This window comes from Babylonia areolata, chromosome 7 (genome assembly GCF_041734735.1).
Source record: "Babylonia areolata isolate BAREFJ2019XMU chromosome 7, ASM4173473v1, whole genome shotgun sequence".
NCBI lineage: Eukaryota > Metazoa > Mollusca > Gastropoda > Neogastropoda > Buccinidae > Babylonia > Babylonia areolata.
This window is the reverse complement of record NC_134882.1, coordinates 50,436,645-50,459,913: the sequence shown is the minus strand read 5'-3', so window position 1 is coordinate 50,459,913 and position 23,269 is coordinate 50,436,645. Positions and strand designations below refer to the sequence as shown.

The window sequence follows — 23,269 nt, the reverse complement described above, 5'->3', positions numbered from 1 at the left end:
CACACACACACACACACACACACACACACACACACACACACACAAGAACACACGGACACACAGACAAACAGAACACGGGGTCAAGACACGTATCGTGTGAACACACACGTGAGCCAGAAGACAAACCGACATTCTGTGCAGCCAAAGACATTCCTGGCATGAAACGAAATCGGAGAAAAACATATATTAGAAAAAAATGTACAGACAAAAACAACAACAACAACGAATGGAGAAAAAAAATAAAACAAAAAAAAACCAACCACAAGGACATACCAATCACACCCATGCACACTTACCACGTTGGGATGATCCGGGCTGTAAGTCAAAGGAAACAGAGTTTTGCCGGTTTCAGACACGTAGCCCCCGAACGTCCCTGTTCCGGAAAGACTGATCCTTGCCGTGTCTTTGGTGCAGTTCTTCACCAGGTAGGACACGTTGAGCAGGGGGCCTTCCACCAAGGTCTGCATTGCCTCCAGCCCCCCGTCAATCGTCACTTGCAGTGGCTGAGGGTCCACACTATACATCACCAATTCCTTCAGATCTGAAGGGTTCAACGCTTTGAATTTGACCAAGTCCTCCTGTGAGTAATGCGAGACAGAAGAAACGATCAGCAGTGCTCCCCTGTAATCATACTGAGAATATCTAAATGCATGCATGGTCTGCGCCACCAGGAGGGGTTGGTCAGAGTCGATTTGCACGACTTTTCCATTCATCTCAAATACCAAGGAGTCCCCTGCAGAGTCCAACGTGTGAGAGTTAGTGACGTTACCGTCAAACACCTTCACAGTGGTAGACATCTCAGTTGACACGATCCTCACCTGACCGTTGCAATTAAGCTTACCCCCCAAGAGGCAATAACTGTCAAACACCCGGGCAGGCTCATGCATCACGATGAATTGTTTCCCGTACGTTTCCATGGGTGGCATTTGTCCGAAAAAGAAATCTGTATGGTAAAACCATTTTTCAACATTGCTCATAGCAAAGACCGCTACAGGTTTAGAGGCAACGACGAGAGTGCCAGTCATGTCGCAAGTTTTTTCGCACTCGAAAATAACAGCTTCGTAACTGCCGATATCAAGCCGTATGACGTCACCGTCAGTGTAACTGCGACGGTCAAAGATGACGTTGGAGGTGGGTTCGCTCCCCAGCTTGAGGTAGATGTTCATGGACGTGTTTGGACGTAAACCGACGACCTGGAACAACAAATCCCATTTAGCTCTACTGTCATTATTATCAAAGTGAACACCTCCTTTAAGCCCGTCTCTTTCTTCTCCTCTGTCTTCTTTACGTTCACCGTCACTTTTGTGTTCAGTGTGGGCAATACTCTTTCAGTGTGTACAATAATCTTCATGTTCACCATGATTTGGAGCGATTTGGTTTACGCGTGTAAACAATGTAAGTCTATGTAACAACGATAATTCAGTCCTTTCAGTCCGTTTATGAGAATGTATGTATGTATGTATGTATGTTTGTATGCATGAACACACACACACACACACACACACATATATATATATATATATATATATTCCGTTTACGAGTATGTATGTATGCATGAACATAATTGTATATATATATATATATATATTATATATATATATATATATATATATGTGTGTGTACGTGTGTGTGTGTGTGTGTGTGTGTGTGTGTGTGTGTGTGTGTGTGTTAAAAGTTCACAGGTTCATTTTCTTAAATCCTTATCATAGTTGTTGGGGTTTTTTCACTACAAATAAACATTAATTTGTTGTTGTTTTTTCGGACCATGTTTCTATCTTTATGATCAGCTGCTGCTTTGTTTCTGCATGTACCTTTACACCATCTGTTCTTCTTCTTTTTAATCGCTTTTGTTTGGTTTCCTTTGTTGGAGCTTCAAGAGTGTTCCTGGCTGTACTAGCAGAATGTGTGCCAACATACCTCTGGATTCAGTGACTATGCATTGTCAACATGAAGTCAGTTATTCAACTCTTCAAAACCTCATGTAGATAATGTTCAGCGTAAATAATCAGATTGTCGGATCCCATTAATCGTATCAACCACAGAAACTCGTTTTTCTGCCTTTCTACATCATTTACAGACCCATATTTGCTAAAATCAAAAACTCTGTCTCCAGCATTTTATATTCTAAATACTGGTGCAACCTTGGGTACTGTGCTGTCACCTTTTCGTTTTACTCTGTTCACAGCTGATAGTAGAACGTGCACATAATCCTGTCCATTCATTGACGATTCAGTTCTGACAGGACTTTTCCTGGTGACAATTACATAAAGTGCAGACAGGGAATCGAGACTTTTACCACTAGGTGTAATGAAAACTCTCTAGAGTTAAATGTCACCAAAACGAAAGCACTTGTAATTGATTACGGGAAGTAGAAATCCAGAACCAATGAAATCGTTATCAAGGAGAGATTGTTGAACAGGTTAATACTTCCAAGTACCTTGGTGTACTTCTGGATGACAAATTATCATACAGGAAAAATCGAAATGCACAAGTGAGAAAAGAAAACTGCCGATTGTCCTGTCTTAGAAAATTAAGAACCTTAATGTATGCAACCAGATATTACAAATGTTTCACTGTTCTGTTGTTTTTAGTGTTTTGTTGTTAAGTTATGTGTACAATGGACAAAAAACAAAGACCGACTCGACAAACTTATTAGAAAAGTGGGCTGGTAGGTGGTCAGAAAATAGAATAGTTTTGATCTGACGACATTTACCGAAAATGACGGCAGACAGATTTCACACAATTTCAAATGACACCCTCTTTTCTCTGATTTTAACAGCAAACGGTTTGACAGAAGTACTGGGTTTATTGTACCCCGTGCAAGAACAACACGTTACAACTGTTCTATTTTTTTTCCTACAGCTATCCGTACACACTACCTCCACAGGCAGCACACACACTACACGGAGTCATTTGCATAACAGGCTGCCTACCTGGGTAGAGCGGACTGACAGCTGCCATTTGGGCGCTCGTCATTTGTTTCATGTGTCATTCAATCAGGTTTCAGGCACGCACATATACACGCACATACAGACATGTAACATTTACGTGTGTGACCGTTTTATTCATTTATCTCGCCATTTAGGTAGCCATACTCTGTTTTCGGGGGGTGGGAGTGGGGGTTTCATGCTGGGCATGTTCTTGTTTCCATAACTCATCGGACGTTGACATGACAGGATCTTTAACGTGCGTTTTTGATTTGTGAGCGTATACACACGAAGCGGGTTCAGGCACTAGCAGGTCTCCACATATGTTGACCTGGGAGATCCCGAAAATCTTCACCCTTTACCCAGCAGGCGCCGTTACCGAAATTCGAACCCAGGACCGGCAGATTGAAAGTGCAACGCTTTAACCACTTGGCTATTGCGCCCGTCTCTTTCTGTTGCGGTTCACGGTTTTTCAAAGTGGATGTTTTACATTGTTCAGTATAATTTGACCCTCCTGTGCGCAATATGAAAACCTAATCTATAATGATTATCTTGTAACTGTGAATAATTCAGGATGGCATATTATCATGGAGGGAAAATTGAAACGCACTCGTGAAAAAAGTAAACAGCCGATTAAGACCCTAAATGTATGCGACCAGATATTACAAATGTTTATTGCATTGTTGTTTCTAGTATTTCATTGCAGAGTTAAGTGTACTGTGGAGAGGACATTACCAAACAAGTCAAGACCGACTTGACAAACTTAATAGAAACGTGGGCTGGATGGTGGGCAGAAAAAAAGGATAGTTTGACGACATTTACCGAAAATAACGGCAGACATATTTCACACAATTTCAAATGACAAACCCTCTTTTCTCTGATTTTAACAGCAAACGGATTGACAGAAGTAGTAGGTTTCGAGCACCCTGTGCAAGAACAACACGCTACAACTGTTCTTTTATCCCCCCCCCCCCCCCCCCCCCCCCACACACACACACAATCACGCACGAACGCGCGCGCGCGCACACACACACACACACACGCGCGCACCTGTGCCTCCCCCCCCCTCGACCCCCCCCCCCCCCCCGCCCCCCCCAGGCGCCCCCCCCCCCCAACACCCTACACACACACGCACGCACCTCAACATAGCATGACTTAGTGCCACAGACTGTGACAACGTAGTACTCCCTGCCCACTGCCTCTTCAGGAATCAGCCTCATGACCCCTTGAGGGTCTTTTCCGCCCGTTCTGTGGATTTGAAGCATTACACTGATGTCAGCGTCACTGGTCACCCGAATCACGTTGGTACGCACGTGTGCTGACAGCGTGATGTTGGTGAAGTCCACTCCCACAGACTGAGCGTCGGTAGAGTTCTGAAGAGTGACGGTTTGCTGTTGGAAGGGGAAAATAAAGGCTTCATTACACCCACACAGGTGAGAACAGAGTGACAACATATCAAAACTAAAACCAGATATGCTGCAAAACACACACACACACACACACACACACACACACACAGGATGGAACTCATGTCATATCAAGCATATAATTCTCCTCAAGACAGAACTTGAATGCAGTGAATCCCATTTGAAGACTTTCAAAAAGAAGAGAATAATGTAAAACAGTGTGCACTAAACTGAAAAACAGAACGAAATTATAAAACCAAATCAGACTGTTTTCCAGTGAACACATTCCTTGACGACAAACTATGGTTTGGAAAGTTATAACCTAGAGGGGTTTTTAATGGACTTTCTCCTTTTGCATATCAGATTAGTTTTCGCCATTTTTTTTCAAATGTGAAAGAGCTAGTATCTTTTTTTTTCAGAAGCTAATGACAAAAGTCACCACATGTAAACATAGTTTAGTGATCGAGAGTTCTGGGAACATGATCACAACTGCCTCCCCCTGTGTGTGTGTGTGTGTGTGTGTGTGTGTGTGTGTGTGTGTGTGTGTGTGTGTGTGTGTGTGTGTGTGTGTGTGTGTGTGTGGAGAGGATAGGAGGGAGAAGGGTAAGATTGTGTGACACAAATAGTTTTGATGTGTTAATTCATACAGTGAATGTCACTGGGCGTGTTTCACTGACAGATATCATATTTGAAATAATTGCTGAAAACCGCGACTACTTTTGTCAGTCTCATTTGTTTTCTCTTTTCTTATGTTATACATTTATATATGTTTTTGTTTTTATTTCTCACTACATGCCATTACTTTGAATGGATGGTCGAACTGCACTTTGTTGCACAGATTGATCGATTTCGTTTTGGCTTTGGTTTTCATCAATATTATTACTATTGATGCATGTTGTTATTTGTATTATGAACCCTCATGTCATTAGGGCTGTAAAGCTATTGACATTAAAGTGTTCAGTGTTCTTTTCTAGTGAAAAATCTATAGTCTTTCCCCCCCCACCCCACCCCACCCCCAACCCTGTTTTGTTGTTCTCTTTCTTGTAACATTTGCAAAGGCCGATTTTCCCCAAACGCAATGTTTATTTTATCTATGTTACTTTCTGATATGAGACTCGTTAGAATCGTTTTCATGCAGGTTCGTTTGCTCTCGGTCTATTTATCTCTTTGTGTATGTCTGTTTGTCTGTCTGCCTGTCTGTCTCTCACTCTACATACACGCCCCCACACACACCCTCTCTGTCTGTCTGTCTGCCTGCCTGTCTGTCTGTCTGCCTGCATGTCTCTCCCTCCCTCCCCCCCTCTCTCTCCCTCTCTCTATCTCTCCACACACAAATTCTCTCCTAATCTGTCTATCTCTCTCTCTCTCTCTCTCTCTCTCTCTCTCTCTCCACACACACACACACACACACACACACATTCTCTCCCAGTCTGTCTGTCTGTCTGACTGACTGTATGTATGTATGTATGTATGTATGTAAGTATGTATGTATGTCTCTCTCTCTCTCTCTCTCTCTCTCTCTCTCTCTCTCTCTCTCTCTCTCTCTCCCCACGCACAAATTCCCTCCTAGTCTATCTCTCTCTCTCACAGACACACAGACACAGACACAGACACACACACACAGACACACACACACACACACACACACACACACACATTCTCTCCCAGTCTGTCTGTCTGTCTGTCTGTCTGTATATATATATATATATATATATATATATATATATATATATATATATCTCCACACACACACACACAAATTCCCCCCCCCTCTCTCTCTCTCCACACAGACACACATTCTGTCTGTCTGTCTGTCTGTCTGTCTGTCAGTCAGTCAGTCTGTCTGTCTGTCCGTCTCTCTCCGCACACGAACAAAGTCTCTCCCTGTCTGTCCGTCTGTCTGTCTGTCTGTCTGTCTCTCTCTCTCTCTCTCTGTCCTCTCTCTCCTGGATTGCTGACAAGCCGGATGTGTCAACATATCACCCTGCAAAAATGGTAATTTAAGACAGTTACAGGTGGTGAACTGTTTACAAGACAACACCTGAAGTTACGCGGGTGACGAACGTGACGTTAGTTCTGCATTACTTGTCTTCATAACTTCGTTTATTGCAAATTATTTTTTACACTTTATAAAGAAGGACTTGGATGCTATTTCTGTTGTTGTTAACAGTTCATCATCCTATGCTAGCTGCACGTGAACCCCCCCCCCCCCCTCCCCACCCAGCTTTTTCTACTACTGGGCCACGATGACACAATTGGCTGTTAACATGGATGATGTTTTCACGTGCGATTTCAGCATGCATGAGTGATGTTGACATGACGGCCAAGTCGAGTCCAGGATTTTGACAGCGTGTGAGTTGTGTGGTTTCTCTTACTTCAGCATAGGTGATTCAGCCACAGATGACAGTAATACAAAACTAAAGTCAACATTTCATCAAATTCAGAAACGATTTTTCTGTGGGACAAAAGAACTTACTATCTGGCAGAATGTTCTTATCTATCGATATTCAGCGATCAAAGAAAAGTCATTCAGTATTGAAGTGGCAAACATGGATCAAAATGACGACATTCTCACATCTGTACCACAGCTTATTCCTTCACTCCCACCTCCCCAACAGTCAGAAACAATAATCAGTGTGATTCACAACTCCTCAAAATGTGTCACAATCACTATCTTCTTCACTCGACAAACAGATGGTACTCTTTTGTACCAAGGAAGAGACTACGTTCAATGGGGAAACTTTGAGTGTGAAAAGATCAAGCATTTTGTTACAAATTTTCTGGACAAAAGAAACGAAGAACAATAAGCTGGATCACTTCTCGACACACCTCTGTCTTTGATCACTGGAACTCCAACTCTTCAGGCTCCTTCCATTGATTTAAGTGATCTGCGTTCCCCCGGCAAGATTTCCGACCACGTTTCTTCTGGTGCACAAGCCTCAACCCCATCGCCTGTCTCCCATCTACTGTTGTCCAGTGAAATCGTGGACGCCGGAAAAGAGTTCTGACCAGAAAATGATTCTCCTTCCCCCGACGCCAACAGTAACTATGGAGACAGAAAATGGGACAACTCAGGAAAACCAGGACACGGACACTACTCCCGTTTGCAAAAGGACTCGTCACCAGAAGAGAAGAGTTCTGTTTTCCTCTGGCGTAAACAGACGTAGCAAAAGACTTTCATCGTCATCACCCTGCAATACAAAAAGACTAATAGGAGATCAGAGAGTCTATCGAATCTGTGAATGCAAAACAGGCTGAAATATTGTTTCCCTTATGGAAGACACGAGGACTTCAGTCAAAAATAAGTTGCGTATGAACATTTTTGACAAATACAGCTCACTTCAATTGGAAATTTGAACATTGAAGACCAAAATAGAGGATCTCGAAAATAAAAACACAAAACTGGAAAGAGAAAATCATTCGCTCAAAACTCAGCTTGGAACAGTACATCCCCAATTAAGAAAGTTCAGTCCGAAACATACAACAACGGCGGTCACGCATACAACACTCCCACCTTGTCATGAAAAGAGCACCATTTTCCCCGAGAACCCTCCCCCACAGACGGACCAATGTGCTGAGTCGCCCCAAGACACATCACGGGAATCTCCTGTCAAACAATCAGCCGACATGTCGGACCAATGTGACGTCTCTCGCAAATCTTCCGACCACCCCGTCTCACTGGAAACTTCGGAATCTGACATTCAAGATACCGGCCCCAGGATTCCCGTTGCAAATCGCTTCGATGTTCCGTCTGACCTAGAGACTTGTTTAAACGTGCCACAAGAAGTCAACAGCGTATCAAATGTGAAACCAAAATCTACTGACCAGCGCAGCAAACCTTACAGTCCCGAACACTCCTCAGAGGTCCCGACTACTAGGATGTCTCCCAAAGAGTCCCTGTCCAAGATTTTTATTCCTGACAGAGCCACAATGTTGTTAGTCGGTGATTCTGTCATCCGGCACATTGATCCCTCCAGACTGGCCCCACGGGGCGATGACATGTTCAAGGTTTGTGTACCAGGTATGAGCATCGTGGATCTGCTTTCGTGACTTTGTTCTGGACCAGTCCTGACACAAATAAAATGTCCATGTCGGTGTCAACAGTTGCCAGTCAGGCCCAGTCACAGAACAGTGGACTGACCTCATCCAGCAATGCCTGTTCTCATTTCCACAATCCTCCGTCAACATGAGTACAGTTGTTCCGGCCAGAGGTCATCACCACCTGAACAATCCAATCTTCCCCTCAAACAGTAACCTCCAAACAGTCGGTCGTTACCTAAAGGTCTCCTGCATTGACCACACCAGTACATCTATGGCCAACTCTGGGTCCCCTGTCTTGCCCTCTAATCCAACCTGACCCATCATGGCAAAAACAACATGAGGTCAGTCTGGTACAGCAGTGGACGCAGTGTCTTCAGCAGGAACGGGACGAAGAACGCCCAAGTGCCCTTTGCCAGGCCTCATGATGTTAACGACGACAGAAGTGGACCTCCCCCAGACCCATTCCACGCCACCCATTTCTCGGCAGCCTGGTCCTGTCCTCTCCCTACCGACCACAGCAGACGTCCCCAGCCTGCTGGCTTCTCACCCCAGGACACGTACTCCTCCAAATTCTACCCAACCCTTCTGTCACAGACGGCAAACCAGATCTGTGAACTTTAGGGACCCACCCGAACAAGGATACAGTCCTCTCCAGTTAAGTGATTTCTCGGCGAGGAGGCCTCGACATCAGCCTGACACCTATGCTCATGTTGTGCACGATGGACGTGCACCATGCCCTCCACCCTCTTCTGTGTATCATTTCTCAACCATTATTTCAAAGACCCATAGGAATAAAGACATTCCCCCTCCTCGGTAATATATGATAATTCCTCAGACCATAATAAAGATCGCAGAATCCACCCTCAAGACTCTCACCCAAGGTCTCATGACACTTCAACGAATCGTCCAACCTCTGTCCTCTTCGGGCAATGGAGAACCAGACGCCATTCAAACAACCCCCCTTTAACCCCCCTCCTGTTAGAGATTACATTCATCCCCATGCCCTGGATCTCCTCCACATGGCTTCCCAGCTCATGGCACTTCAGTGTAATCTGGCATGTGTACATCACTCCCCTCCCCGTTCCCCAAGTATTATAACCAGTGAGTGATTTGAACGATGAAGAGTGTTGCTGGATGGATGTTGCGATTTCGGACTCTTTCGGCTGCATGATATTTGATAGACTTTATACTATTTTCAGTATTCATTTGTATAGTAAAACTGTCAAAGTCGTGAACTAGACTGTTATTGGTATTTCGAAAGTTGCTGGTTTATGTACAAGAGTAAGTGATAACTTGCTCTTCGTTTTCCTTACTCTTTTTCGTATATTGTTCACTTGTTCTATTTCTTTTGAAAAAACATTGTTTGTTCTCCCTTTCCCACATTTTTTACGATTTGAGTTATTCCGCAATTGTGCAGTTTGATAGTCAAACTTACTCTAAACAGCTGTAATTTTACCTTGACCTGTAACTTACTCTAAACAGTTGTAATTTTACCTAGACCTGCAACAGTGTCAGATAAGAATACTCCGTGCTTAATAAAGGATGGTTTTCGAATAGGACATCTAACTATATACCACGCTATAAAGAAAATAACTGAAATACATTCAGTTTTGTGTAAGCCAGAAGAAAAAAAAACACTTTCATGTGTTTAGTTTTTTCAGAAACACATTTATCTACTCATATTTCAGACAAAGATATTTCAATAGTTGGTTATAACTTGATCCGTAATGATCCCACCCGTTTCCGGGAGACTTGATTACTGATATACATCCACCGTTCCGTACAGTTTAAGAGAACTGAAAGTCTAGAACAACACAACATAGAAACAATTTGGCCTGAGGTAAGACCGACAGATTCCAAACCAGTTCGTTTGTGTTTTCTCTACAGAAATCCCGCCGAAAATGTGGACTGGTATAAACGTTATATTTCTATGAAGGAAAACGTCAATGAAGATTCAAAAGATATCATACAACTCGCTGATTTCAATATTGGTCTGTCAAAATAAAAAACTCAGTGGCTACAAATATATGAATCTTTTAACTTAAAGCAGCTAATAAAAACACCAACACGTCCAGCTAAATTCATCAAAGACAATAATAGACCACGTGTATGTAACGAACAAAAACACAGTCATCGAGACAAGTGGTCCAAAATGTGTCCGTAGTGATCACTTCCCTATTTTCATCACATGGTCCAAGAAAGGAGCGAGAATTTCAAAACTTAACAACAAAATTATCACTTACAGAAACTTCTCGAAATTCGACAGTGAATATTTTCTTCTAGATCATTTGAACTCACCTCTAAATAATGTTTATGACTTTACTGATCCAAGTCAAGCTGTTGAAGTTTGGTAGCCTATACTATTTTCTAGAATATCTGCAACAAACATACTCCTCTTCAAACTAAAAGAGTCAACAATCGTATAAAACCCACTTGGCTTACCAAAGAAATTCAAGTAAACATATATTTCAGACTATCTCTATAAAAGGATCTCGTGATGACTACAAAAAACAAAGGAACTATGTAACGTCTCTCCTGCGAGCAGAGAAAAAATACTGTAGAGAATTAATTGATCAAAAGAAAGATAGGAAATCTATTTGGAAAGCTATTAATCAACTTACAAATAAAAATACGAATACTTCTTCATATCCCAAGAATGATACATCTGCTGATGCATTAAATTGTCATTTCTCTTCCGTCGCACATCAGTATCAGTATCAGTATCAGTAGCTCAAGGAGGCGTCACTGCGTTCGGACAATCCATATATGCTACACCACGTCTCCCAAGCAGTTGCCTAACCAGCGGCGTAACCCAACGCGCTTAGTCAGGCCTTGAGTTACATCAGATAATAGTTAATGATAAATCGAAAGACAATGATTTGAAGATTCTAAAATCCTTTGTAATGAAACGAATACTGACTCTGAAATAGTAATTACACCTGTTAGTGTCCACAAAGTGTTAACTGCTTTAAAACGATCGAAGCAGAAAACAACACGTGGAATCGATGGATTAGATGGTAAAATTCTTAAATGAGCTGTTCCTATTATAGCTTAAACCCTCACATACATCTACAATCTTTGCATGGCCAAAATCACTTTTCCGGTTAGTTTTACGCAGGCAAAAATAATACCATTGTACAAATCAGGAAACCGTGTTGAACCTTTCAATTACTGCCCTGTTGCTATTCTGTCAGTGCTTTCAAAACCATTGGATCAACATATCTATAAATGTCTTCTATCTTATCTAAACAAATAGAGCCTCATACATCCTAATCGATCTGGATTCAGAGTAAAACACTCTTTTCATACGGTATAAGTGAAAGTTACTGAGAGATGGATTTCAAACATGAACCGAAATCAGTTCGCTGGAGTTCTCTGCGTTGATTTTGCTAAAGCATTCGACGTTATCAGTCATGAACTTCTCCCTAAGAAACTTGCAGAAAATAATCTATCTTCCGATGCCCTGAAGCTTATTTCATCATTTCTATTTAACCCCTAGGCAGCCTGCATGACGAGATAACTCGTCATGGCAAGCATGTATGCTTCGCTGCCTGCATGACGAGATAACTCGTCATCGAAATATTCTGACTTTTCCCTGGTTTGCATTCACTTCCTTGGCAAAAATAGTGGTAGCTTTAGCCTGGGGAATCTCTCTAGATTCTATTCATAGCTAGAAACCCCATCTACGTCATGAAGCAGTCCTTTATTTGAACGTTTTGGTTGGGTCACTGTCCAAGTGTTTGCCTGACTTCTCTCCTCGCTCGCTCAACAAAATGTCGGACTGACGCCGTGCTCAAGACATGCGATCGTGACGAACTAAATCAACCATGATTTCTTTCTTTAGCTGATGCTCAGAAAGAATTGAAGCGTAAATTCGAAGGAGAAGATAGAGATGAACATTTATAGGACGATCTGATAGAAAATAAAGGGAGTAATCAAGAGAGTGGCCAAGATGCGACTGTCAGTGAGTGATGCGGGCTGTACAGATGTTAGCAGACGACAGATGACCGAATTAGCAGCAGAGCGATATTCTTGGCACGCAGCCAACACGGTCTGATGAGAACTGAATCAAGTGACCGTGTGAGAGGGGTGAGGAGGAGGGGGGGGGGGGTGGAGACTGAGGGGGTGTGGCCTCACATCCATCTTATCACTTGAAGAAGTCACAATGTATTGTGTATCTATCTCTTAAATATATATATATATATATATATATATATATATATATATATATATTGTGGTTGTTCTAGTATGATTTTGTGTTTGCAGATATCCATTTGTCCAGAAAATATGATGTTTTTGTGCAAATTACCTGACTAATGTTTGTAATGAACAAGTTGAAAATGCGACAAAAAACAAAACACTGATTTCAAAACAACAGCATGTCACTAAAAATATATAGAATGAGAAAACAGCATGTGTTTTGTATTCTTTATTCATTTACCTTTCAGAAAATATATACTTTTATGGGTCTTTCTCCAATAACAAAGAGCACAGAATTTTTGGAAAATTTATACCCGTTTTTTGTGAAAAAAACCCTGGCAAATAGATTTCACTTAAATCTTATTTTCCTGGCAGCGAAAGACAACAAGGGGTATACCTAAATAATTATATGTCTACTTTTCAGCCAAGGGAATTTGGTGTAGCACAATGATCTGTACTTGGTCCTCTGTTTTTCTCATTGTACATTAATGATTTACCTTTATTCACAAAATCATTACGCGAACTGCTTGCCGATGACACTACCATCGATACTTGTCACACAGATCCACTTGTAGTATGCAGCAGTTTGCAGGAAAATATAAACATTCTTATTAGCTGGTCACAATTGAATCATTTGGCCCTTTGTCAGAAAAAAAACACAACCAAATTAATGATGGTTTGTACCAGACAAAAATGTAAAAAGTTCAACCACCAACTTACTTCCCCTCTACATCAACAATGAAAACATTGAAGAAGTGTCAAATCATAAGCTACTGGGAGTAACCATTGATAATAACTTATCTAGGTCATCACACATTTAAACCCTTCCAAAAAATATTGCTTCCAAAACTTACCAGCTGAAAAAGATTAAGAATTTTTAAACGAAGATTTTCTTGTATTCTTACATCCTATCATCCGTTGATTATGCATTTACTCATTGGGATTTGGCTAGCTACAATATGGTCAAATCTTTAGTTAGTGTCTATAAACGTGCCATCAAGCTTGTCTTAAACAAATCTACTTCAGTATCAGATGCTGACTACAAAGCTTTCAACATTTTCCCACTTAAGTGCAAACCGCTGTTCAATAAAGGAATCTTTATGCATATTTTTTTTTAATGGAAATGCCCCATTGTCTATTAGAAATACGTTCACTTTCAACGAGTTTATGCATTCTCACAAAATTTATCTTCCTTTACCAGTAATTACATTACATATATCAAGTATTTTGTACTCAGAAAGTTGGTTATGGAACAGACTTCCTCTATCTTTAAAGCATGAAACAAATTTGAAAAGATTCAAAATGCTCTACCACGAATTTCTGATAACTCAAGTCCTACAACATTTTTTCCTGAGATGTATAAATTTAACATGTGTCAAATACCAAGTTTTCTTAATCTCCTTGTGGTTCTCTGTATTACTTTCAACATACATCATTTTCTTTTTTCTTTAAGCGTGCGTGTACCGAATATGATAATGAACAAATATAGGAACAATCCCGCCTCTCTCTCTCTCTCTCTCTCTCTCTCTCTCTCTCTCCCCCCCCCCCCCCCCTCTCTCTCTCTCTTCGCTCTCCCTGTCTGCCTATTTGTCTGTCTGTCTGTCTGTCTGTCTCTATCCATCTAGCTATGTAACTAGCTCCTTTTCTTCTTCTCTTCATTGATGTAATTATGTTTCCGTTATTTTTCTCTTGCTTGTTCACTTTTTCCTCTTCTTCCTTTTTTAATTTTTATTTTCTTATTGTAACTGTTATCGTTTTGCTGTTGGTTTTTTTGTTTATTGTCGAGGGCTGGATTAAAAAAAAGCATGTGTGCTTAATCTATTACCCTCAGAAAATAAAAAAAATTATTCATTCATTCTCTGTCTCCCTGTCTCTGTCTCTCTCTCTCTCTCTCTGCACACACACACACACACACACACACACACACACACGCACGCACGCACGCACGCACGCACGCACGCACACATACACATACAGATTATCTCCCTGTCTGTCTGTCTGTACCTCTCTCTCTCTCTCTCTCTCTCTCTCACCACAAACACACACACAAATTCTCTGTGTGTGTGTGTGTGTGTGTGTGTGTGTGTGTGTGTGTGTGTGTGTGTGTATCCCACCAGTTTTCCATTGGGCAACCTGACAGTGATGTTCACAGGATCGGAATCAGCGAGGGTCGTGAGCGTCAGATTCGCAGTGATCTTATTATCCTTATTCAGCGTGTCCGTCAAATACTCTGGCACCACAGCCACGAAATGTCTCCCCCAAAAGCCGCTGGACACTGCACACACACACACACACACACACACACACACACACACACACACACACACACACACACACACAATAAATGAAAAACATGCACTTTGGCGAGTGCTAGCCCTTCTCTTTAACATTGATCTAAGGTAATTAGTCAAATAAAATGTTCTCAAAAGGACCTACAACTAATGCGGTCTTTTCGTGTTTGGCAACCCACCAATTGGAGTTATTCATACATCTCGACAAAAACATCCGGGCAGAAGTTACTGCTATAAATAAACCATCATGGGTTGAAAGATAAGAAAAACGACCTTGTAACTATCATTCATGAACAAACTGCCTTAAATTTGCGTGTCGAAGATTATAGTCTGTATGGCATTCCTCTGACTTTCAAACAGTACATCTGTTCAATTTTATCCTTCCTCTAGATTTTTTCAGCTCTGTGCCTATGTTTTACTTTATTGATAACAATTTTGAAACAATGGGTATCACATGAACACAAGTGTCGTGTTACCAGTGATGACATGAAAGGAAAAGGTGGTGTCAGTGCTTATGCGTCTGTCACATCCATGTAAACCCAGATTCTTTGCCATCTGCATGTTTACAAATAATGCTAATAATAATAATAATAATAATGATGATGATAATAATAATAATAATAATAACAACAACAACAACAGTATGTATATAGCGCTGAATCTTGTGCAGAGACAAATCTAAGCGCTATCAGACCAGTCATTCACACGCACGCATAAGTCTATAACTGGAAAAACTGAAGACAAGGAAGAGGCAAGGGAGGGAGACTATCTTGGGAAGAGGTGGGTTTTTAAGGCCAGACTTGAAAGAGCTGAGTGCGGAGACATGACACAGCGAAAGAGGAAGTTCATTCCAAATGCATGACGGTGAAATGTTTCGTATTGTATTGTATCACTCTTTTCTGTCACAACAGATTCCTCTGTGCTAAATTCGGACTGCTCTCCCCAGGGAAAGCACGTCACTACACCGAGAGCGCCACTTTTTTTCCCTTGCCTGCAGTTTGTTTTTCTAAAATTTGTTTCCCTATCGGTGGATTTTTCTACAGAATGTTGCCAGGTACAACCCTTTTGTTGCCATGGGTTCTTTCACGTGCGCTAAGTGCATGCTGCGCGGTTTATCGTCTCATCCGTATGACTAGCGTGCAGACCATCACTCAAGATCTAGTGGAGTGGGAGAAAATACTGGAGACTGTGTCTGGAGTCGAACCATTGCGATCAGATTCTCCTGCTCCCTAGGCGGACGCGTTTCCTCTAAGCCATCACTCCATGTTGATGAAGATTTCTTCTGTGTGTGTTCTGAGAACTTCTGATTGACCGTGCTGTGCCAATAATGTAATAAACGCAGTCCTTTGGAACCTGGTTAGAATTACCACTCATCATTGCCTAGCAGTTCCATTTCTTTAACAAAAATCAATGTGACCTCCATCTTTGGATCATTTCCATTTAAAATCATTTCGTCTTGACAGATAGGTTTAAAAAAAACCTTTTTTTAAATTAAAAATCTTACAAATATAATGGCAACAAAAAGGCAGAGAACACAACAACAACAACAACAAAACAACAACAAATGAAATAAACAATTCAGAAGAACACATATGGAATACTTTTACACCACTCGCCATAGTAACATAACATTTATAATGTATATCTATACTCGTATACGTGTCCAAATCCACACACACACACACACACACACACACACACACCAAAACAAAACAAAACAAAACAAACTGAATTAAAAAAAAATCACGCACCAGTGCATGCATAACAAGAATAAACTTATTAGAAACACACACACACACACACACACACACACACACAAACAACAACAACAACAACAACAACAACAAAACCCCATTCATTTCCAGAATCGGGACAAGGTGAATCTTCATTTGCGTGGATGGTTTTAGTTACAATATAATACAAATGAATATAATATAGTCTTGACAGACAGTTTATGTAAATAGAAAGACAGTTATTCCTGTCACTTTTAAAGTTCGGTTTCTTTACCCATTTTGCACAGTACATTGGTGCAACGCCTTTTTCAATATGTGAACCACAGTATGATTCGGATCCTTTAGCAACTGTTGTTAATTTTTTAAGGTATAATTATTGGGACGGTTAAGATTTTTGTTGTTATCTAAACCAATTCCAGTTGTTGTTTTTAATCTGGCATGACAAAACTGTAGCCACAGAAGGTGTCAATATCAAAATTTGGTTTTGTTAATTTTGTTTGAATTTTTCTTATGGCATAAAACATCCATCTTCTTGTAGAATGTGTAGGATGTAGCGCATCCTTTTTGTTACCAGTGTTTCAGAGTCAATAAACTTTTTCTGCCTATTCGGACTATTTTATTAAAGCATACCGGTTCTGCAAGGAATGATAAAGGATATCGACTTCTCCAAAAGCTATCTGAAATGTTTTGTCACTTGCAAAAATAAATAATTCTGTGTCCTCAGTGTAGTGCGATATCTTGTGTTGCACATTTTGCAATACGAGGAAAATTGTCACCTACCATAACTGCTAACATTTCAGCACATGCAATGTACAGACATGGGAATACAGGGCCTTTGAGCGTGTACATTCGAGTGAACGTGGGAGTTGCAGCCCACGAACGAAGAAGAAGAAGAAGAATTCCATATACAAAGATGCTGAAGAGCTGTGAACGTCCTGCAGAATCTCAGCTTGGTTGTTCCGAGTATCATTTTACAACATGATATTTTATCTAAAGTGCTGAAATAGCACTCTATCTTCCCACCTTCAGGAATCCACCTAGCTCTTTTCTTTTCAGTCAGCATATAGATCTGCCCATAGCACTAAAACAGCTTTGTAGAAAGTAGTTAATGACCTGTTACTGTCTGTTGATGAAGGTAAACTATCTGTGTTGACTTTGCTCGATCTGTCGGCTGCGTTTGACACAATAGACCATAGTATACTTCTTTCCAGACTTGAAAATGTTTTTGTGATTCACTCAACAGTTCTGAATTGGTTTTCTTCATACCTATCCAACCACTTCCAGATTGTCTCTGTTAACAGCTTTAAGTCTGATCCAACTTTGATCTCCTATGGCGTGCTACAAGGCTCTGTACTGGGCCCCGTTCTGTTCGTTTTGTACACTGCTCCTCTTTCTGATGTCATTACTGGACATTCTGTTCTTCACCACTCTTTTACTGATGATACTCACCTACAAAAGTCTGTAGAACCAAACCAAGTACACAGTCCGATTCTGTCAATGTAGGATTGTATTCTCGATGTTAAATCCTGGATGACATTCAACAAACTAAAGTTAAATTATAACAAAGCTGAAGCTATGATTATTTCCTCTGCAAGAATGCCCACATGTATATCTTTTCCTGCCTCTATTGTGGTTAGTGATGCCACAGTTCAGTTTTCTAATTTAGCAAGGAACCTTGGAGTCACTCTTGACTAAAACCCCAGCATGCACGCTCAGGTAGTAAATCTGATACGCATAGTCAGTTGTGAATTTCGTCGCATCAGCACTATCCGTCAGTACCTTTCTGTTCAAACTACTAAAACAGCTTTTGTGCTGTCATGAATCGACTACTGTAGTTCTCTTCTCATAGGCTGTCCACATAAAATTCTTCAGCGAATTCAGAAACTTCAAAACAGTGCTGCCCGTCTGACTCTCAGAGTCCCACGTACTGATCACATTTCTCCTCACCTCCGCAGTCTACAATGGCTCCCCACTGAAGCGAGAATTAAATACAAAGTTGCGTGTCTCCGCTCTTCCTCTGACTGCTACCTTTTGGAAACTTCCTCGTGTCAATACAAGAACCTACGGTGAACGTTCTTTCTTTTTTGCTGCTCATCACATCTGCAACAACCTTCCTCAATATATCTGTGCATCTGATTCTATTTCTGCTTTTCGCTCATCACTAAAATCTCATCTTTTTAAAACCTATCTATAAGCACTCTCAGCTTCCTTGTTCTACAGCACCACCCATGCCAGCTCACTTTGTATGTATGAAGAGTGGGAAAGGGAGAGTGTGTGTGTTGGGGGATGATGGTGGAGGCAGGGGGAGGGGCTTTGAGAAAGATGTTCGTTTATTTATTTATAGTCTGTTCACCTAAGATGATGATATTAGACTGAAGAAAGGGTGGTCATGAATGAGTTATGTAACTTGTAATATGTTTCTTTCATGAAAGGCGCCCTAAGCTGTTAGAGAGAAAGGGCTATATAAATGTACATTATTATTATTATTATTAAAGGTGTCAGCTCAAGTCTTTTATTCTAACATTTTGTAATTGTTGTTCCTTTCATTTAATGACTATAAAATATTATTCTACCATTGCCTCCTTTTTACTGTGTGTTGTTTTCAGTATTGTTCTATTGGGTTTATCGATTTCACAGAAGCCCATGAAGACGTATTTGATCGAATTTTCATTCAAATAAAAGCATTCCAAACCATATTGTTTCACTGTTTCACCCAATTGCAAACTTATGATAACAAGAAAAATAATCTTTCCCGTATCCACAGTCAATGTCTGCATATTTAACAGCCGATGTTGACATTTATCATTCCGCAATAAATGCAGTATACACTACTAACTGTATGGATTCAACTTCAATCACATGTCAAAGTTCATTCATCATGTTATCTACTGCTTCTCTGCCTTCAGGATTATTTTTTGCATTATTATAAACAGTGGCTAAATCAAGCAGGAAGGTGTGGTCTCCAGCCATCACACAATTCTAACATTCAGATGTATGCCCTTTTGGGTTAGTGGGATGTAAAAGACATGGTCGAGTGTATGTGGTCCATAACTAAAGATAATGTATATTCGTGCTTTTAATGTTGATAAACACAACGGCGTAGTTTACTCATTTCTTTTCAACAATCTTTTAGCTTGGAATCCAAATTATCATTGAGAACGATAGAATATGATAGAAGGTCTTAAGTACCAAGTGTAACGGGGTCACAAGGAATATAGGGAAGGGGGGGGGGCGCATAGTACATAAAAAGGTACAAACATAAATCGAAAATCACACACACACACACACACACACACACACACACACACACACACACACACACACACACACACACACACACACACACACACACACACACACACACACACACACACACTCACTCACTCACTCACACACACAGACACACACACACACACACAAGAAAACAAAACAAAACAAGTGAGGCAAGGCCTTCAAGACTCACATGTGATACACTTTAAAAAACAACAACACCCAAGCTTTTTATGTATTGAGTATAATTTTAAAATGTAATGTTTAAGATGAGAAAGATCAGTTTAAAGCGAATTAAGTCCCCTAGCATTAATTACAGAGTAATTTCCCTTTTTTACTATCTGCACCAAAACGTTTGCAAAATAAATAAAACTTCCATGCTTAGCAAAAGAAGTTCCTGTTTGAACAAAAAATGATAATAATGACTGCTCTTGTTGTTGGGTCAGAATATCAGATCAAATTGCCAAGTTTAGAGAATACAAAAAATATAAATATAACAGTAAATGCAGTTTGCATATAACTAGTCTTCTTTTTTGTGCCCATCCCAGAGGTGCAATATTGTTTTAAACAAGATGACTGGATTTTTCCTATTTTTATGCCTAATTTGGTGTCAACTGACAAAGTATTTGCAGAGAAAATGTCAATGTTAAAGTTTACCACGGACACACAGACACACGGACACACACACACACACACACACACACACACACACACAGACAACCGAACACCGGGTTAAAACATAGACTCACTTTGTTTACACAAGTGAGTCAAAAAGGTACAAACATAAATCGAAAATCACACACACACACACACACACACATACTCACACACACACACACACACACACAAGAAAACAAAACAAAACAAAACAAAATGAGGAAATAAAAAAGATTAAAATCACGCACCAGTGCATGCATAAGAGTAAATGTATTAGAAACACACACACACACACACACACACACACACACATGGTTGTTGATTGCACACATCACAAGAGAAGTGAAGACCTAGAGGTAACGCGTCCGCCTAGGAAGCGAGAGAATCTGAGCTCGCTGGTTCGAATCACGGCTCAGCCGCCGATATTTCCTTCCCCTCCGCTAGATCTTGACCTTGGCTGGACGGCAGTCATTCGGGTGTGACGATAAACCGAGGTTCCGTGTGTAGCATGCACTTAGCACACGTAAAAGAACCCACGGCAACAAAAGGGTTGTTCCTGGCAAAATTCTGTAGAAAAATCCTAATCGATATGAAAAACAAATAAAACTGCACGTAGGAAAAAATACAAAAATAAAAAAGGGGTGGCGCTGGGTGCCGTCGACCAGAGGGAAGCATCTCGAAAATCCCAAAAGCTGGATGTGATTCGCCCTGGCTGATTGATTTTGCTTTTTTGAGTAGCTGCTTATGATATGTGTCGTCTAGAGAAGGTAGATCAGCCCCGGTAATCTTGGTGGCAGATTTTACGATTCTGTTCAGGGCTGCGACTTCTGCATTGGAAATGTTTCCGTACTAAACAGTAATAGTATCAGTATCAGTAGCTCAAGGAGGCGTCACTGCGTTCGGACAAATCCATACGCTACACTACATCTGCCAAGCAGATGCCTGACCAGCAGCGTAACCCAACGCGCTTAGTAAGGCTTTGAGAAACAGTAATAGCGAAGCATAATACACTTTCGATGACTGCTCGGTAGAAATCAACCATCATTTCTTTTTTAATTCCAAACTTTTTGAGGCACCTAAGAAAGTACAGGCGCTGTTGTGCTTTCTTAACAATTTTTTCCGTATTTTTCTCCCATTTCAAATCTTTGGAAATGATCAGTCCGAGAAATTTAAATTCGCTGATGATCTCTACTTGCTTGTCTTTAATGGCAAGTGGTAAGGGGTCAGATCTGGTCTTCCTGAAATCTAAAATTAATTCTTTTGTTTTTGATACGTTGAGTTCTAAGTTGTTTTGATCAGACCAACTGACAAGTTCTAGTACTTCTTCCCTATATTTGACTCATCACTGTTCGTAATCAGCCCTTCTAGAGTAGTATCGTCGGCAAACGACCATCGTGTAATATACATTCATTCTGAGTTGCACAGTCATGTACAAATAGTGAGTACAACAGTGGGGATAGAACACATCCCTGTGGGGCGCCTATGTTGAGAATGAATGTGGAGGAGGTGAGGTCACCAACTTTAACCGCTTGCGGTCTGCATCTTAGAAAATCTATGATCCATGCACCAACTGATTCAGGCAGCGAGAGGTCTTTCAATTTGAAATATGGTTTTGATGGTACTATTGTCTTGAACGCAGAGCTATAGTGAATGAAAAGGATCCTAGCATAGCTGTTAGGATTTTCTGAGGACGTGGTAGAGACCTATGCTAATGGCATCTTCAACTGATCTGTTAGCTCTATAGGCGAACTGGAAGGGATCAAAAGATGAGAAGAATGCAGGGTTTTAGGAACTGCAGAATCAAGCGTTCAAAAGTTTTCATGACGACTACGGGACGATCATTATTAAGACAACTAGGCTATGATTTCTTTGAAGCAGGAATGATTGTTATCTTTTAAAGCAGTGTAGCACCACACATGACTGAAGGGACATGTTAAATATGTCAGTGAAGACACTACACAGTTGGACTGCACACTTCCTCAAAAGGCCTGGTGAGATGTTGTCAGGGCCAGCGGCTTTCCTTATTTTCAAACGACTGAAGTGGCATCTGTCTTCATTCTCTTGGACTGTGAAAAGGGGAGTGGGGTGATTTTGGGTGCAACCACCTCGGAAGTAGACAATGGTTTGTCAAATCTAGAGTGGAATGTGTTGAGTTTGTCTGGAAGAGTTCTGTCAGTGCTGTCGACTGCCTGGTGGGTCATTTTGTAATCAGTGATGTTCTGCAGTCCTGTCCACACACATAGAGTTGTTTGCAAACAAATTTTCTTCTATTTATTTCCTGTACAAAAACTTTGCCTTCTTAATGCATTTTTCAACACTTCTTTTGCCTTATTGTGAACTGGTCTATCATCAGTTTCATTAAAAGCTTTCTTTTTCCTAAAGCTTTTGCTTAACAACCCCGTTACACGAATTGTTTTCGATTGAAAATATTTTTTTTTTTGTTGTTGTTGGAATGCACACACTTTAACCGAAAGAAACATAATCACACACTGTGTCGGTGTATTCATTTAAGTCTCCGGCAGAATCTTTAAAAAACACTTCAGTCTGTACCTTCTAAACAGTCCTGCAATATCTCCAAGGCAGGGGCCGACCATTGTTTTACAGTTTTCACGACAGTTTTTCAGCTTTCATTTTTTGTTTGTCGACCGGCACCAGAAAAATCATGCTGTGGTCGGACTGTCCCAAAGGCGCACGGTGGATCGTGTGGTACGGCTTCTTGATGGAGGTGTAGCAGTGGTCGAGGG

The 23,269-nt window shown here is 40.9% G+C and overlaps 1 protein-coding gene across 1 annotated transcript in view; it reads right to left on the bottom strand.

Annotated features, from left to right (window-relative positions):
• The window catches only part of LOC143283870 (uncharacterized), a 63,052-nt gene that overhangs the window by 14,254 nt on the left and 25,529 nt on the right, over positions 1 to 23,269 (bottom strand). The window contains exons 5-7 of the mRNA XM_076590250.1: positions 14,689 to 14,849; positions 4,067 to 4,318; positions 297 to 1,193 (exon numbers count right to left, since the gene is read on the bottom strand). Of these exons, the coding sequence (XP_076446365.1) occupies positions 297 to 1,193; positions 4,067 to 4,318; positions 14,689 to 14,849 (1,310 nt within the window). The remainder of the gene's footprint in view (positions 1 to 296; positions 1,194 to 4,066; positions 4,319 to 14,688; positions 14,850 to 23,269) is intronic.